This window comes from Scheffersomyces stipitis, chromosome 7, assembly GCF_000209165.1.
Source record: "Scheffersomyces stipitis CBS 6054 chromosome 7, complete sequence".
In the NCBI taxonomy this organism is placed as follows: Eukaryota; Fungi; Ascomycota; class Pichiomycetes; order Serinales; family Debaryomycetaceae; genus Scheffersomyces; species Scheffersomyces stipitis.
In genome coordinates, this window is record NC_009047.1 from 363,827 (window position 1) to 381,978 (window position 18,152).

The 18,152-nt window shown below is 42.1% G+C and overlaps 7 protein-coding genes across 7 annotated transcripts; 6 read left to right on the forward strand and 1 right to left on the reverse strand. All coding sequences in view use genetic code 12, as the record gives it.

The window, feature by feature from the left end:
* Window positions 1-101: 101 nt before the first annotated feature.
* On the forward strand, window positions 102-1,016 carry PICST_33338 (predicted protein; the record flags this gene model as incomplete). The annotated part of the gene is made up of 1 exon (XM_001386047.1): window positions 102-1,016. One exon carries the CDS (start codon window positions 102-104, stop codon window positions 1,014-1,016), a length of 915 nt encoding a protein of 304 aa, XP_001386084.2.
* A 562-nt stretch (window positions 1,017-1,578) lies between these two features.
* Window positions 1,579-3,299, forward strand: GTS1 (protein (LSR1 protein); the record flags this gene model as incomplete). The annotated part of the gene is made up of 2 exons (XM_001386048.1): window positions 1,579-3,131; window positions 3,201-3,299. The coding sequence occupies exons 1-2, from the start codon at window positions 1,896-1,898 to the stop codon at window positions 3,297-3,299; spliced, it is 1,335 nt and encodes a 444-aa protein (XP_001386085.2). The 5' UTR covers window positions 1,579-1,895.
* Window positions 3,300-4,927: 1,628 nt separating this feature from the next.
* Window positions 4,928-6,505, forward strand: QUP2 (high-affinity hexose (glucose) transporter; the record flags this gene model as incomplete). The annotated part of the gene is made up of 1 exon (XM_001386049.1): window positions 4,928-6,505. The coding sequence occupies one exon, from the start codon at window positions 4,928-4,930 to the stop codon at window positions 6,503-6,505; it is 1,578 nt and encodes a 525-aa protein (XP_001386086.1).
* A 656-nt stretch (window positions 6,506-7,161) lies between these two features.
* On the forward strand, window positions 7,162-9,473 carry FAO1 (long chain fatty acid oxidase). The gene has a single exon (XM_001386050.1). It carries the CDS (start codon window positions 7,286-7,288, stop codon window positions 9,383-9,385), a length of 2,100 nt encoding a protein of 699 aa, XP_001386087.1. The 5' UTR covers window positions 7,162-7,285; the 3' UTR covers window positions 9,386-9,473.
* Window positions 9,474-9,581: 108 nt separating this feature from the next.
* PICST_49706 (predicted protein) lies at window positions 9,582-10,043 on the reverse strand (the record flags this gene model as incomplete). Its single annotated transcript, XM_001386236.1, has 1 exon — window positions 9,582-10,043. One exon carries the CDS (start codon window positions 10,041-10,043, stop codon window positions 9,582-9,584), a length of 462 nt encoding a protein of 153 aa, XP_001386273.2.
* A 673-nt stretch (window positions 10,044-10,716) lies between these two features.
* PICST_85176 (predicted protein) lies at window positions 10,717-13,180 on the forward strand. The gene is given in 4 exon segments (XM_001386051.1): window positions 10,717-11,999; window positions 12,018-12,458; window positions 12,512-12,528; window positions 12,632-13,180. 4 exon segments carry the CDS (start codon window positions 10,857-10,859, stop codon window positions 13,110-13,112), a joined length of 2,082 nt encoding a protein of 693 aa, XP_001386088.2. The 5' UTR covers window positions 10,717-10,856; the 3' UTR covers window positions 13,113-13,180.
* A 1,452-nt stretch (window positions 13,181-14,632) lies between these two features.
* On the forward strand, window positions 14,633-17,662 carry MSN2 (zf-C2H2 Zinc finger, C2H2 type; the record flags this gene model as incomplete). Its single annotated transcript, XM_001386052.1, has 1 exon — window positions 14,633-17,662. The coding sequence occupies one exon, from the start codon at window positions 14,633-14,635 to the stop codon at window positions 17,660-17,662; it is 3,030 nt and encodes a 1,009-aa protein (XP_001386089.2).
* Window positions 17,663-18,152: the final 490 nt, after the last annotated feature.

An 18,152-nucleotide genomic window follows, 5' to 3' on the forward strand; every position in this document is an offset into this window, starting at 1 on the left:
GTCCTGCAGGTCGGTGAATACTGTACATAATGTTTATTGAATACCTATGTAGAACTCAATTTTTCAGTTTCTAGAATTCATTGCACTTTGGCAAGAAACCGATGGACTTGCTACAGGAATATTCTTCGGGTGCAAGTGACAGCAGCAGCCCAGAAGAAGACGAAGAAGAGGTCATTGGCAAGCAGCCTCGTCTCCAGGTTCCAGATCCATCCACTCAACCTCCATTATCTGTACCAGAATTGATCATATATCTGCAGAACTATTCAGACACGCAAATGAACCGAAAGTCGATATTTCTATACGTACCTTGGAAACCTACACGTGATGCTGTTTCCAAGTTGAATGCTGCAACTAGCAAAGTTTTGGCCGCAAAAAACATCCTTTTGGCGGAGTACAAATGGACTCCTATTCACCAGCAGAGATCCAATTTGGGCTACCATATCACGTTACATCCCAATATTTATGGTGAGGAGTACAAGATGAAAGTGCTACTGGACAACATCAGAAATGCTCTAATCACTGATGTAAAGTATCCTAAAAATTCCATAGGATATGACGAGGAAAGACTCGAGCGAAATAACCGTCTCAGTAAGCTATTAGGAAAGTCAAAGGATGATGGGCCAGACCAAAAATCAATAAATTTGCGATTTCAGCCAAAGCTCCGAGTATTCCAGAGTCCCAACAGTAATAAATTGTTTCTTTCTGGGCTCATAGAGTACAGTGATGAAGTTCAGCAGTTTTTTACTCTGGTGAACGAAGTGATAGAGAACTCCGTTGACTCATTGCAATTGGAAAAGTCTCCCTTTTACAGCCTCGACCATCATCACATAACGTTCTCGACTGGTTCTCCCAATACAGTGGGACAGCAATATGAAGAATTGGACGCCCTTAATCAGGAATTAGAAAGCGTAGACGTAGGTGATATAATTGGCGATGTCAATGTCAGCATCAGTGAAATCGTGATGTCGCAGCTTGGCCAGTCCCAGCAAGTGGACTCGTTCCCCTTTGATATATAGATATTGTACTAGTATTAATATTATGATAATGATTATAATTTGACGTAATTACGATTTTGAAGATTGGCTGCGAAAAATGGAAATATGAAGAGAAAGTGAGAATGAATTAGATAATTGGGTTAAGTGAAATAGGGAAACGTAAACAAACAAGATAATGATTCGTAGAAAGTTGCATGTACTAGAATTCAGTTATGATTATTTTGACTTGTCTAGTAAAGCAAAGGAAATAAGGCGTACTGATACAATTTTTTCCCACACACATAAAAACCACCTAGTTAAAAACCATATTAAGAATTCGTATAGGAATAATAATGAGGTTATTATCCTATGGAATAATGCTATATGGAAACAATTATCTGCTATTCTCAACTGTCCTTTCTAACACTTCTCTACTAGTTTAGCACGAAGTAACCACAAACCATGAAAATTCCATACAAAATTTTCCCCATAATTTTCGCTGGACATGATTCCAGGCGCGTTTTCGTTCAGCCACTAATCCTCAGCCTGGGAGTTTGTCAGATTCTTCTTTTAGTAAAGTCACACATCGGAGTCAAGACGTTAGCAATTCAACGGCGGAAAGACATCATCAAGGGCCAATTATACTACGAGGTAGTTAGAATAAGAAAGCAAAGGAGAAATACTGATCTATAGACTATTCCGGTACTTCCATCTGATATTCTTACGACTATAGACTTTAACTGAATTATTGAGTATCAATTTTTCACTAGCACGTTTGGCACAAGAATTTCCGATAACTGCTTTTAAAATTTACTACGTTTGCTTTGAATACTCTTGATAAGCTTTACATATCTTTCAACACTTTTGCTATTTCATCAGTTTGATAAGTTCGTCAAATAAGTAGGATCACAATTTCTAGCAATGTCCAGAAAACAACAGCAGGAGATTGAAAAACAGCTCATTGAAATCGTCAACAGTAGCAAGAACGAAAACAAGTGCGGAGAGTGCGGCTCGAGCTACCCAACATGGGCATCGTATAACTTGGGAATCTTTCTATGTGGAAGATGTGCTTCGGTCCACAAGAAAATCTTGGGACCTCCCAACAATAACATATCCAAGGTGAAGTCCCTTACATTAGACAAATGGAACCACGAACAGCTTGACCATTTACGTCGTGTGGGCAATAAAAAGGCGAAAAAGAGGTGGAACCCAAAGAGAGTACCATTTCCTTATGATGGAGCTGACGATGTTGCAGCCGTAGAACAGTACATAAGAGACAAGTACGTCATTGGAAAGTTCAGGGATGACAATATCGAGGCAGCTGACTACGAAGAAGGCAGAGGCAGTAGGTACTCAGATGAGAGTGACTCTGCTTCACGTGTTAGCATTAGAAACGGAAGATCCAGAGCCAATTCAAGAGCCACCTCGAATTTAACTCCAGGAGGAGGAAGACTGAGATCTGGCTCTAAGAACTTTGAGATTCCTCGTTTGTCTCATAGAAAGTTGACTACTTTCGAAAATACCCAGTATTCGCAACAATTGCACAAGATTTTGAACTATGGTTATACCAACCGTGACTCAGTATTGGAGAGTTTGTTGTTGAGTGGAGGAGAAATCGAATTGGCTCTTGATATCTTGGATCAGGACTCTAAATTAAACCCCAACCAGGACGAAATTCCACCAGAGCTTCCCAGAAGAAGACCTGGAGCACCCCCTACAACTTCTTTGATAGACACAGCTCCAACTACATCCGCCTCTACTCAACAGGTCCAACCACTGGAAGAATGGTGGTCTACAAATTCAGGAGCTGCACAGTCTCAAGTTACGGGTATTGCACAACCTCAGATCTACCAATATACTGATCCTATAACAGGACAGGTTTCATATGTCGATGCCAATGGTCAACAGTATCTTGATCCTACCAATCCACAGCACCAGCAGCAGTTGTTACAACAGTCAAACCCGCAGTTGATAGCACAACAGACCAACAAGCAGAATATCTTGTCGTTGTACAACCAACCCAATCTGTTCACTACTCCAGTTGCTGTACCAGTTTCCCAACAACATGCGCAACAGGCCCAAACGCAACAAGTCCAACCAACACAACAAGCCCAAGTTCAAGCTCAGCAACAATATATACAACAGCCACAACAGATTGTACAGCAGACTGGATATATGCAACAGCAGCCAACGTTTGTGCAACAACAGCAGCCGCAACAAAACCAGCAGTTTGCTCCACAGTTTACTGGATTCGGACAGCCTCAACAACAGTCTTATAATCCATACAATCAGACTCAGCAGCAAAACCAGTTCAACTGGAGATAAGAGACCAGCCAGACATTTTTGTGACGACGCATTTAGAATCTATATTGTTGAAATAAAAGTTACGCGAAAACTATACAGTTGTAGGCTTAATCATTGCTTCCAAGCCTTTTATTTTGGCTTAGCTAAGGAAAGCATTTGTTCAAGGACAATCCAAGAACTGAAAAATACGGGCATATTTTCAGTGATGTGATGCGATGAGATAGACTAACAGGAAAGATAGGTGACAAGAGAGAAACGTTTACTATGATGGGTCTATTGGAAAAGATCTCATCGTGCGCTTACGAGAAGAATACGACCTAATATATCTGTCTAATTAACGCTCACCCCATTCGGTAAGATTGCATTCACACAGTAGTGCTTTGGAAGTCTGAGAAGGAAATCCGAAAATTTTCTCAGAAATCGACAATCCCAGTCAGCTAAATGAGACAGATTTTTTGTCTAAAACAAGACTGAGAAAAAACCTGGACACCAAAGAGAAACTGATAAACAAAAAAACAAAATGTAGATTATGTGGTATACGTGTAGAATTCAAAATAATTGTGATTCACTTCGAGCTCGGATATGCTCCCTAAATCCCGAGTTACACCTTCCTTGTTCCTGATAGCGACCACGTAATATGCTAAGAGGTCACGTTGAGTTGGGAGGTTGAAAAATCCGAAGAGTAAAAAATTCCCCCACATTCAGTTACGTCTGCCGCAGAAATAATCCTGTACATGTCCCTGCGTCTTTCTCTTTTAGCGCTGGGGATTTCATAGATAAGAAGCTGGAGAACGCTTTGGGAAACCCCCCAAAAATAGAATGGTCATTGAATCTCCACACAAAACTACACGCGTGGTTTGTTCTCGGTGATAGTGCCGAGAAATTGAAGGCTATGAAATTCTCAAAAGAAGAAAAATCGCCATATTGTGGAAGCTGGGCCAAACATCAAATAAGAGGACAGAAAGATAGTGAGAAAGCACAAAATCTGAATCAGCCGCTCCTATCATCAGCAAATCAACTGATGGCTGCCCCTCATATGAAATCATCGCAGAGTATGCATCGGTCTTGAATAAGCCATGCCGTCACAACGGGGTATTTATTTATTTTGTGTAGAAAAGTGGAGCTGGAAATTTCCAGGAAATGCCAAAATTTAAATGAAAAATACGAAGGGTTGACTCACGCAAATTTTCCGTCGGCATAACATTTTGTTTGTTCGAGGATTGGGGGATCTGATTCAGAGAGTATTTATATAGAAGGGATTCCCAACGCGTTTTGCTTGCTGGGCAGCTTTAGTTCTTTTGCTTGTATCTACGTTCATTTCATACTCGACGTTATTTTGGTGTTTCCAACAGGATCAGTTCCTTTGTCAAGATTATCTGGATTGCTATTTGGTTGGCTCCGCATTTTGCAATAATATATTTTTTGTTCCTTATACTTTCCTTGGATTTACTTTTGTTACCACTAAAAGAAATACATTGCTTAATCAAAAGATCAGTGAATTCAATTCAAGATAATTGTACGGATTTCAACATAAGATGGCAGAAATGAAAGAAAATGCTATCAAAGAGGCCGAGGCCGGTTCTCTCAGATCAACGAGTGATGAACTGAGCGATGCAGTGGCCATACCAGACGAAATCTATAACTGGAGAATGGTTGTTGTAGCACTTACAGCTGCGTTTGCAGCCGTTATTATTGGCTATGATGCTGGATTTGTTGGAGGTACAGTTGCTTTGGAGTCTTTCCAGGACGAGTTCAACATGCCCAGCATGACTGCGAAAGAAAGGTCCAATATAAGTGCGAATGTAGTCTCTGTATTTCAAGCTGGTGCCTTCTGGGGTGCCATTTTTTTCTACCCTATCGGAGAGCTCCTTGGTCGTAAGATTGGATTGTGTTTGTCTGGGTTCTTTTTGACTTTTGGTGCAGCCATTTCACTCTACTCCAAGAGCTCGACTGGTTTGGGTGCAATTTACGCAGGTAGAGTCTTGACAGGCATTGGAATTGGTGGATGTTCCGGTTTAGCGCCTATCTACATTAGTGAAAGTTCTCCAGCATTGATTAGAGGAAAATTGGTAGGAATGTGGGAAATGTCGTGGCAAGTAGGTGGAGTCGTAGGCTACTGGATCAATTATGGAGTGTTACAAAACATCCCTGATTCCAGAAAACAATGGCTAATTCCTTTTGCCATACAGTTGGTTCCTTCAGGTATGTTTTGGGCCGGATCTTTCTTGATTCCCGAGTCACCTCGTTATTTGGTTCACAGGGGACAAATGGAGCAGGCAAGAAAGAACCTTTCTTTCCTTAGAAATCTCCCTGTAGATCACCCTTATTCCATACACGAAATGGAAAACATAGTCAAGGATATCAACGACAAAAAGGCCAAGCTCGGGAGCGATGGATTCTTTGCTCCATTCAAGAAGGTTTTGAGTTCCAAGAAAATTCTCTACCGTTTGCTTTTGACGACCTCCCTTTTCCCCATGCAAAATGGGTCTGGTATCAATGCCATAACGTATTACTCTCCAACTGTATTCAAATCTTTTGGTATCGACGCAACCAAAGCTGGTTTGCAATCTACAGGGGTCTTTGGCTTGCTTAAGGCTTTTGCTTCTTTGGTCTGGTTATTCCTTGTCGTCGACAGATTCGGCAGAAAGACGGCCCTTGTGTGGGGATCTGTTCCGTGCTCTCTTTGTATGTGGTATATTGGTGCTTATGTTAAAATTGCCAACCCTTCGCAGAGAGTGGCCAATGGTAACACTACCCAAGATGCTGGTGGAAAGGCAGCTCAAGCCATGTTGTACATCTGGACGTTGTTTTACGGAGCTTCTTGGAACGGTACTCCCTGGGTGTTCAACTCAGAAGTATTTTCCCAGGAAGTGAGAACTTTGACTCAAGCTATCAATGCTTCTGCTAACTGGTTCTGGGCCTTCGTTATGGGCAGATGGTCAGGCCAAGCATTGGATGCAATTGGATACAAATTCTACTTCATTTTTGCTACATGTATGATAGTATTCCCTGTTGTAATTCTCTTGTTGTATCCTGAGACTAAGGAGGTTCCATTGGAAGCCATTGACTACTTGTTTGAAGTTCCCGCTTGGAGAGCAAGAAAGCATGCCATGGAGCAATACAGAATCGAATACGAAAATGGTGCCAAGGTAAACGAGATGTTTGCCATTGATTCGGATTCTTCAGAAAAGGAGCGGGGGCGTTCTCGAGAAGAATCAAATGAGTAGTTAGATTACGAAGTTAATGATAAACGATCTAGAATCAAGTAAAGACTGCAAGTAAAAAAATAGAGGCTTAAGAAAGTATAGAAACACCAATATTGCCCCGCGAAAAGTAAGCACTAACTAAAGATATTTCATGTTCTCCTGATTACAACCCCATAGTTCGTCCGGTCGTAAGAAAACTCCGTATCTTTCGGGTGTATCTCCACATATTATGGTGCCACCTCTGAGAAAACCTCTGGCCATCTTCTTCCCCACCTCACATGCAAAAAGATTTATAGAGAGTCGCAGACTTCCTAAAGGGTGCATGATTTGAAAATTTTATTGGAGTATAATAGAATTTATACGAAATTGACTCGATTTTAATTGAGCGGTTCAACAAATCAAACGGAGGTGATTGTGGTGGTTTGAACTTCCAGGAAACGAATGATACGGAAACCAAAGCGAACCAATCATCAAGCACTGAATGCTAAGATTCCTCTTGGTGTGGTAGTCTCTATCTCAAGAACACAAGATGCGCTTACAATCAGTAGCAGGATAAATTCGCACGTGAATAGTTGAATTTTTCACAAGATGCTCCCCATCTTTATTGTCGTCTAGTCGAAGGCTATTGAATCGGATAATTAGCTGTCGTCCTTCATGGTCATCTCTTGCGTGTCTGAAAATGAGTTCATTTCTGCATAACGTATTCTGCATGGAAATTAGTATATATAATAGTTGATAATCTGAACTCACCTTTGCTACTTAACGGAATAATAGCTACAACTCGTTATATTTACTAATAATATGAGTTCGGTTAGTGAGAGTCATATAGAGATTTTGGTGGCATTGGCCGATGGGATCATCCATGACACAACGGCCGATGTCGTCAGACCCTACTTGGACCCCGGATTTCCAATTGACAGGCTTGAAGAATACTTGAAGAACTACACCAGACCCTCAGAAACAGAAGGGTTTAAGCAATTCGTCACTAACGTGATCAATTCGAATCCGACCCATTCCAGGAGAATGTTCACTGTGCTTATGACGGTGTTAGACTCCCGGATCTTAGCACCAACTCTCACGGGCTCGCTTACATTGATCAGAGATATGACGGTAGAACAGCGTGAGCAGCTATTACAATCGTGGAGAGATTCTCCTATAGTGACCAAAAGACGTGCATTCAGAATGGTGCACGCTGCAGCCGTGTCCACATTCGCGAGAATGGCTACAGACTTGCACTTGAAGGCTATTGGCTATCCTGGAGTCGAGACGAGAGAAAAGCTATATGCTGACCAAGTGCCCGACACTTTCAAATATTCGATGTTGAAAAAACCACAAGTTGACGGCTACGAGTTGCACATTCCTGACGTCGATGTGTTAATCATTGGGTCTGGTTCTGGTGCCGGTGTCGTTGCTCATACTATAGCTGAAGCAGGATATAAGGCTTTGGTTCTCGAGAAAGGAAAGTACTTTTCGAGCGAAGAATTCACCTTCAATGACTTGACTGGATACCAGAACTTGTATGAACAACAAGGTGCCTTAGTCTCTTCCAACCAACAGTTGTTCGTATTGGCTGGGTCTACATTTGGTGGAGGTTCTGCCATCAACTGGTCTGCTTGTTTGAAGACTCCATTCAAGGTCAGAAAAGAATGGTACGACGACTTTGGTCTTGAATGGGCTGCCAGCGAGTCATTTGACAAGTGCACTGACTATGTATGGACTCAGATGGGTGCGAACAAGAACAACATCAATCATTCTTTAGCCAATAAAGTTATTTTAGAAGGTGGTGCCAAGTTGGGCTACAAGGTCAAGGAAGTGGAACAGAACAATGGAGCCCACGCTGATCACAGCTGTGGTTTTTGTCACCTCGGTTGTAAATACGGAATCAAACAGAGTTCCCCAGCTTGCTGGTTCAGAGAACCAGCAGACAAGGGCTCATTGTTTATGGACCAAGTTAAAGTGATCAAGGTTCTCCACAATCGTGGAGTAGCCATCGGAGTCTTGTGTGAAGATATCCTCACTGGAAAGCAGTTCAAAATTACAGGTCCTAAGAAGTACGTAGTGAGTGGTGGTTCATTGTGTACGCCAGTTGTTTTACAGAACTCCGGTTTCAGAAACAAGCATATAGGTGCCAACTTGAAGTTGCACCCTATCTCGATTGTTTTCGGAAACTTTGGCAGAGAAGCCAGAGCTGATCCTCATGAACATCCTATATTGACTTCTGTGTGCACTGAGGTGGACGATTTGGATGGAAAGGCTCACGGTGCTAAGATCGAAACCGTTTTGAATGCTCCATTCTTGGAGTCGGTATTCCTTCCATGGCAGAACAGTGACAAGCTCAGAGAAGACTTGTTGAAGTACCAGAATCTTGCAACCATGTTGCTAATCACAAGAGACAAATCCAGCGGATATGTGAGGGCAGATTCCAACGCTCCTAATTCGTTGATTGTTGACTACACAGTTAACCAATACGACCGTAATGCTTTGCTCCAGGCTTTTGTCACCACTGCAGACATGCTCTATATCCAAGGTGCAAAAGAGATTTTTGGTTCCCAAGCATGGCTTCCTGTGTTCAAGTCAGAAAAACCCAAACACGAAAGAGCCATCACCGACCAAGACTTTGTGGATTGGAGAAATGCCGTGTTGAAGATAGGCTTAGATTCATACGGAAACGTGTATGGTTCTGCTCATCAGATGAGTTCCTGCCGTATGTCTGGAAAGGGCCCTAGATACGGGGCTTGTGACGAGAACGGCCATTTGTTTGAATGTAAAAATGTCTACGTTGCAGATGCCAGCGCTATGCCTACCGCCAGTGGTGCCAATCCTATGATCACAACCATGGCTATAGCAAGACATGTAGCTCTTGGACTTGTCAAGGACTTGCAACCAGCAGCAAAGCTTTGATTTATTTATGTAATGATTGAATACTATTGTACACTTGCAATTAGATACACTGTGTACTACTGTATATGATATTAAAGATTTTGTAATTATACTATTGTAATGGAAGCTACGTTTTAGTTATGCTATCTATATGAATTTAGCTATGCGGTTGTGTTGCCCCGTATGTAGTGTTCGTCAAGTTATGCTTATGGCCCTTCTACACATCATAAACTACGCTATTACAACTCAAGAAATACTTCAAGTTCTTTACGTCAGCTGCGTCTTTCTCGCTTATTCCGGCGAATCCAAGTGGTCCCTTATCACATTCGCTGCAGATCAATAAACGTTCGATATTCAAAGTCACAGGTTCACCAGGATCCAGAGCTAATTCAATTGGGCTGGACAAGTTTTCCACTGCTCTTGATACTCCAATGTTGTCGAAATCCCAAACGTCGTCGACCTTGTAGAAATCAGAAGTGGACTCAGTACGAGGTTCATCCACCGACGGGATTTGGCCAACGGCAACCATTTCTGGAGCCTTGTCTATCGATATCTTTGAAGATACTAAAGCCTTCAGAAGCGGTATTATTCTGGCATTACACTGTTTAAAAGGACATCTGAGCACGACTCTCTTTTCCAAAGATATCTGGTCCAAGTCAAAGGCTTTGTACGACAGCATTAGAAGGAAAATAGACACAAATATAAAAACGTTCCAGCAAGTAACCGTAGATTTTTATAATATCAGATCAAAATTCGGAGTCGCACTCTCCATACTGAAAATTAAATATGGGACGTTGTCGATATAGGCGGATTTAGATAGAGCGGATTTAGCAAGAATTAGACCACGACAGCATACTACTACAATTAGAAGCCAAAGACGGACAAAACATAGATATCTAAACTAACTGTCAAGATGGTTGCATTGGTGAGACTCGAGAATAGCCTTTATTGCGCGGAGAACATTTTCGGGCCGGGATCTAGAAATTCGCAACCAGTAAGACCATACATAAAGTCAATTTGAGAAAATTATTTCAACGCAAAAAATTACGGGCTCAAGCCATCGACAGTTAACACCACTTCCATTGTCTGGTAGTTTCATATTCAAATGTAAAGCTGCTTGCAGAGGTCAGAAGCTCGGGAACTGGCAATACGTCTGTAAATGGACGAATATTACTTCTGGGACAAAGCTGCACACACTTGCCTATTTGGGCAGCTTTGTAAATACTCAATCGAAGAGCCCAATATCAGAAATCTATTCCTGATGACAGTCTTTGGGTATAAACTCCCGACGTTTGTCTAGAGAGGGTGTCAGAACGAGTCATACCAGTTAGATACACCATACTTTTTATAAAACCTATCTGAACCAGTTCAAACTCAAACCTACACGATTCAGCCCTTCTCATCCTCCCCAAATATTCTTTTGCACCCATTCTGAAAATATCAAAAGAGACCATTTGAGTTTATCAGCAAAAAGGTATTTTATGGAAACAAAATGACACCAATTCCCAGCTGGTGGATGTTATTGCTGGCAATAGCTTTGTTTATAGGCGGCATAACAGCCTCCTCTTCCAATAATAATTGGAATACTCTATATGCCTATGTCGATGGCAGAATCTATATCCATTTGAAGAATAATGACTTGCTAGCATTGAATTTCTCTATAGCAGGCTTTAGTGGAAGTAGCAATGGACTATCTGTAACAGATATTGACTTGACAAACAACCAACAAGTAGAGACTTTGCCTTCTCCTCCGGAGAATGCCACCTTATTCTTGTTCAACGAAGAGTTGTACGGGCTCATCGGAGTCAAGACCAACTCAAAATTGGATGTATGTGGAGAAGGAATAATACAGCTTCTCAAGTTTGACTCAACCCAGAAAATGTGGAGCCAAGTACACGCCAACTTGAACTTCAACAACATCAATGATGCTTCGTACTATCAACATGCTACGGTTTTAACCACACCTACTGACACTGACACAGTCTATCTCTATGGAGGTATCTGTGATTCTCAACACGGAATTGTTTCCAACAGATTGCTATCTTTCAACATGTCGAGCTATGAATTTGTCAACATCACCACTTCTACCAAACCTGAGGCTTTCTACGGTGCTGGAAATTTGTTGGCACCAAACCCGCAGACCCAGCTTGTCATTGGTGGACAAAGTAACCAAGGTTGGCTCAACATGTACCAATTAGCTACGTGGGACTTTTCATCTGGCTGGTCTTTCAAGCAGATCAATAAGGATGGAAACGACCCTACAATGAACTCAAGAACATTCCCTTTGATCTTGCCTATCTTTTCTCAGCTTTCCAACAATACCATTGAGGCCGTCTCCAACTTCCTTAGCATTCAAGAAGTGCTACTTATTGGTGGAGATTTATTGGGTGAAGAGTCTACCCCTCAGTACGCCAAGTTGTCTACCAGCTCCAACGACTGGAGCTGGAACACTACATTCAATGTAACTTGGGATTACTCCGAGATCTTGGGTGCTGCTACTATCTTCAACACTTTGGTTATTATCAATTCTACATCTGAGGGCAACAGTAAGAGAGATGGCTCGGGAAGCAGCTACAGCGTCAGTCTCTATGATACCAACACGTTTGCGTCTGTCACCAGCGTCAAAAGTAACACGGTCAATGCACTTGAGAAGACGCAACAGGCTGCATCCAGCTTCAAGCACTCAGTGCTGAAGAAAGCTATTCTTGGAACAGTGATTCCTTTGGTGGTTATTGCAATTGTGGTTGCAGCAGTTATTTTCTACACAAGAAGAAGAAAGAGACAACAACAGCAAGATGAATTGAACGCTCTTGATTACCAGATTGGAAACTACTTTGACCGCGAATCCATGGTGTCCAACAAAAACTCAACCAGACACAATCTTTTGCCTACCGACTATACTTCCAGCAAGGTGATGGACTTGAACAACGACTCCAGTTCTACTCTTGAAGACCAAGCTTCCTTCGATTCATGGATTAGAAAGAGACAGGAGTTTGACCAGACACGCTTGAAAACAAGAAACAGCTATATGGCTTCCAATGAAACGTTGTTCAATAACAATATGAACAGAAGTTCTACTTCAGAGGAGGATTATGTAGTTGTGGATGACGAAAGCAGAGAAGAAGACGACGAGAAAAACGATATCAGCATGCAACAGATACACAGTAATAACTACAATTACACTTCTTTAAACACTATCCACTCCAACAATACTAGCAATGCAAGCAATACCAACCACGCCAACAATGGAACTAATACCACTGCTAGTCATGGTGCTACTATTACAAACAGTAATGGTAGTATAAATTCATACACTCTCATGAACCGTTCCGTTTCGCGACTCAAGAAGTCTTTCTCGTTCAACAGTGCTCCAGGCAGCCCCACCAGCGGCGAGTACGGGTTGTTGAAGAAGAAGAGAAGCACCGGGTTATTGAGAAAAAGCTCAGAGCAGTCGTTTGTTAGTGAAAACTCGCCAGAAATGGCAGTGAAGGAGCGGTCGGATATGATTGCAGAGGAAACTGACCACGAATCTATAGACGATCAAGATATGGATGTTCAAGTGTTGGTGAGTTCCAAGAGACGGTCGGTTCTCAAAGTCATGAACCCGGATATGGGGGAAACTTCTTTGGATCAAACGCCCGAAGATAACGAAGACGACAATACTGAAATAGATCTAAGCTCCAGATATGACGAGACGGTGGAGATCCGACAAAGAGTTCCGTCCGGGGGTAAAACCGAGGACGACTAATGGTAGAAATGTTACTGTACTATAGGTAGAAATAGATATGTATTATAACAAAGGATTACAATATGAAATGAACACAATTGGATGCTTGAACATCAAAATTTGTGTGCTACAATTCTACATTGGTGGCTCGTCATGTGTGGCTTGACAGCAGATCCTTCGTATTTGGATTGACAGCTGAATCTTCTTTGCTGCTTCGCCTTACGCAGTTGCCGAATCTACAATCGCAACCAGAGCTGTTCAAGATTTGAGCAGAACAACTTGTTGTTTCGTTTCGTAAATCGCTGCGCCGAATCTTATCAGTGGAGAATTAGACAAGGACGAGAAAAAATAAGCCTGCAACGGAGAAAACGGTCGGGTCACGTGCTTTTATCAAGATTCGGAACCTGCGGACGGAGACAACGGAGGGTCTGATGTATGGCAACTGTAAGGGGCATGGGGAGGCGAAGATGGTGATGCAGTATACCGTAGGAGATAAAAGGACGAGAGTAGCAAATTGTCGTGGAAATTGTGGCTCTGCTGCTGGAAGTCGAAGAGTACCACAGCCCGCTAGCGGAGAGAATTGGTAAGAAGTGAGAAGTGAGAAGTGTGAAACGGTTGAGTTTAGGGACCATTGGAAAGAGAATTGGAAGGAGAAGAATCGCTGCCTTGTAGACGAGACAGCATGGGCTACAGATCACGTAGCCGAGACATCCTGGAAACAGAGCTCTTCTGCCCAGATAATAATCAAGACACAATGAGTATAGAACTTTGCGACTGTAGTGAGGCTGGGCCAACTTTGGTGGTGAATGAAAAGGTGATCATTCTATTCTTAGAAAGCGGACCACAGATAGAGAATGCTAAAATAGGATTAGATACGTAATACGAGAAGCACGAGACAATTCAAAATAAACGTAGACCTGGAAACTGTTAGAAAGTCAAGACAAAGAAAACTGGAGGAGGCTATAGTAGCAGTAGTGTGCGCAAGGCTTCAGTAGACACTGCCTGTACTGAGCCCGCTAGCAACTGGAAGAGAACAATCCAGTGGCTCAGTAGAGGGGGACAAGTAGTCCTGACACCCGCTACGGTTGTAGAGCACAACCACGACCGTCAAGGCTATGACCACCGTGTCTGATATAGGTTTTTACTTTAGAGGGACCGCTCGGTCTGATTTGTTGACTTTTCACTCTCGTCAGCTTTGCACCTTCCCTCACTATTCTTGCACTGCAGACTCACTTATTTCCTTTTTTCTCGCCAGTTCTACCGCCAGATTACCGCCAGATCCCGCGCTTCTCCGCTGCGTCCCCAGATTCTCTGCTTGGAAATTTAAAAGTGTCGCTGAAAAAATTTCGAACCACTGCCACATTAGTCGAGTGATTCTCAGCCGTAGCAGTGAAATAGAATTGGTGATATTCTTCTTCTTCCATTGTCTTGATTCGTTTTCTTTCTTGTTTTGTTAGTTTCGTCGATCAGTCTACTCACACTGAGTGTTCTTCCTTACGACTTTATTGCCAGAGTCCCGTCTGTGCCCATTTCCTATTAATATGGATAACGATTCAGACATCTACCAGTACCTGTCTGAGCCTTCACAACGGTACGGCTACCAGGATGGCGAAACGTTTGATTTCCAGACGATCCAGGAGAACCACCATGACGTTAAGGACAGCGAAATAGTCCATTCAGACATCGAGGAGAACCTCAATAGAGATCTTGAAAATGGAGGATTATCAAATGGAAAGACACTAAACCACACTTCCAGTAACAACACCATCAATAATAGCATCAATAATTACAACAACAATATCAAAAACATCAATAACAACAGTATGAGTCTGCATAACAATACAAACACTATCAATAATACCAATAATTACAACAATAACAATGTCAGCAATACTATAAATTCAACAGACTATGAGTCAATCTTTGCTCTCAACTCGTTTGGACTTCCCAGCAATGCCCTCTTTGGCGGAACTGATCCGCTGAACATCGTCTATCGTCCCAACAACATGATCAGTAATCTTGAATCACCGGAGAACTTCCCTGGTGTTGATTTTGAGCACGCAGCAGAAAACCAGAATCAGGCTAATGTTTCGTTTTCGATGCCTGGAGCTTTTCACGATGGTGATAATATGGATCTTGATGAGTCGCCGCCGTTTACAATCGAACTGGAGACCTATTATGATCCACATATCGAAAGTACCTCTATCAATCACGAGACTGAGTCATTGTTTAAAGCCAATGGAAATGCCAATACTAACGTGGGAAACACTCTTTTGGCACCTCAGCAACGAACTCCAACTCAACGGATTGAGTCCTCGTTTTCACCATTTGACAATTCTTCACGAGTTTCATCTTTTCGGGTCGAGAACGGGAATGGTATCAACCCAAACGGAGGATTTGTGTTCAACCATGTGACCACCAACGCCGATAACGGCGTTAACCAATCAGGTCCGGTACTAGGATCTGTAGACAATTACTATTCCAATATCAATGGAAATAGCAACGCCAATAATATTGGCAACACTAATAATAGTAGCGGCAGCAAGAATGGTAATGATAACAGTAACAGTAATGGCAATGGAAACGGAAACGGAAACGGAAATTTCAACAACAACAATATCAACAATACCACACCTAATAGTCATAACACGAACAGTGTCTACAATACTAATAATGGAAACTACTTGAGCGTTCATTCAAATATCACTGGTAATGCTTTTTCCAATGCCTCGTTGGGACAAAACAGCAACAATAATTTCTACAATGAACTCTCTCCCATCACCACCACCACCTCGCTCACACCTTCTATCAGCTCCGTTCATTCTACTCAGCCGTCTTTCTTCTCAGCACACCAATTCCTAACTCGTAATTCGCTTGATCAAGGTCCTCCTACTCATCTTGTGTCTTCTTCGTTTGACTTATTCAATAAGGGAAGACCTTCAATGGACAGCCAGCAGTCGTCGTCTCGTAGAAACCCCAGCAGTGGTCGCTACACGAGTTTCACCAACTCGTTGACCAATATGATTCCGTTCATGGGGGACAGAAACCAGCGATCTCCAATTTCTGGACCTCCTTCTCCACAGTCGCAAAACTCATCTTCTTTCATGTCTCAACCTCCTCCTCAGCAGCCTCGCCATTTGATCCGTAGTATCTTCAAAAGCAACTCTGCTCCTAACAATGTCCAGGCTGCCAACGACGAGCTCACCAATGCTTTTGTCATTGACGAGTCCAGTGATCCGTTCGTTTCTGGAAGTGGAAACACCGAAGACTTTTTGATGATGAGCCCCACAAAAGAGGAGCCTGAGCTAGAAGCAATCGATGTTTCTGTTCAGCCAAAGAAAGCAAAGAGGTCCAAGAGAAGTTTGTTCACACGTTTCAAAGGTCCTTCCGTGAAACAAGAGCCGATAGACGAGAACGAGATGTTGATGATTGATGAGTTTGCTGTGAAAGAGGGCGAGAATTTGGACAATTCCACTTCGACAAGTGGGCCATTCCAGCCCACTTCCATAAGTCGCACTCCTTCAACAGCCACAGGCAACTTCCTTGATTCTGCGTCTCTGAGTAACACTTCTCATAACCAGCTGCAACTGCAATTGCTTCCACAGTCGCAAACTCAGCCTCAGAATCCTCAATCTCAGGAGCCAGACTATGCATCGCTCTTCGAAAATGTTGGTAAACGTAAGATCGTGAACACCTCTAGTTACAGAAAAAGTAAGACCAAGGTCAAGAACGAAGATGGAACCACGAGCAACAATTCTAATTCCACTGTAGAAAACTCACCCATCTTGAACGTCTCCTTGGGAAATAAAAAAATAAAGACGGATTCAGAAATTGGATCGGGAAATAATTCCGGACATACTACTGAGAAATCCTCATTGCACAACTTAAGATTGTCCCACCAGCGGTCCAACCAGAGTAGCGGTAACAACATCTCTGTTAAGGAAGAGTACAGTGACCGAGGCAGTGTTGGAGGCATGAGTCTGAAATCGAACACCTCGAAAGATAATAGACTCCACCCTCAAAGTTCTGAGGAAGTAGACATTTCAGACGATGAATCCACAACATCAACAACTGCTTCATCCAACTTTGCTACTGCCTCGAAGAGAATTCTTGGATCCAAGTTGATGAAGAAGAAGACCTCACCTGTAAAAATGCCTGTGGCTACTGTGATTAACAAGGGAGTGGAGGTAGAAGTTGATTTGAAGTCGCTAGATTTACCTCCCAACACGCAGATCTTCCCCACCAGTATAATAAATTCCAAGAATAGAACCAGGGGTCGTAAGGAAAACAAAGAAGCAGATATGGTTGATCTGACCAAGATCTACTTGTGTAACTATTGTTCACGTAGATTCAAGCGACAAGAACATCTCAAAAGACACTTCAGATCGTTGCATACTTTTGAGAAGCCATACGACTGTACGATTTGCAATAAAAAATTTAGCAGATCTGATAACCTTAACCAGCATTTGAAGATCCACAAGCAGGAAGAAGAAGCTGCTGCTCTTGAAAAGGAGCTTTTAGAACAGGGTTCTATGGCTAAGACTAAAGTAGAAGACGAGCTAATGGAGTAGATGCTGCGACCGGTTTCTATTAATGTCTTACAGTCTACATTTGTCAGAAAAATTTTGCATGCATTGTATCTCAGGATAAGGTACGATGTGTTTTATACATACTGCTAAATGTACAATAGCTACTGTAAGATAAAGATAAATTAAACATAGAAATCAATAATAAGGCTTACTATAAATAACAAATATTCCATTTAACAAATTTGATTTGTAGAATGTGGCCATATAGTAAAATGGTAGATATAACGAGACGAATGAATTGAAGCAATGGACACTTCCAAGTGCAGAGGTAACGGCTGATAACACGACTAGATGTTATGGTGGTATTATTTTTGTGAAAAGTGTCAGTAAAAATGGTTGTGAATTAAATAGAATGGTAATAATGCAAAAATAGAAAATATTGGAAATTAACGTGGACCATAGTAATATGAACCGAATTGAAACGATTTCATAAGTGTCATATTTCTTCCTCCCCTTCGTCGTCCTCTTCTTC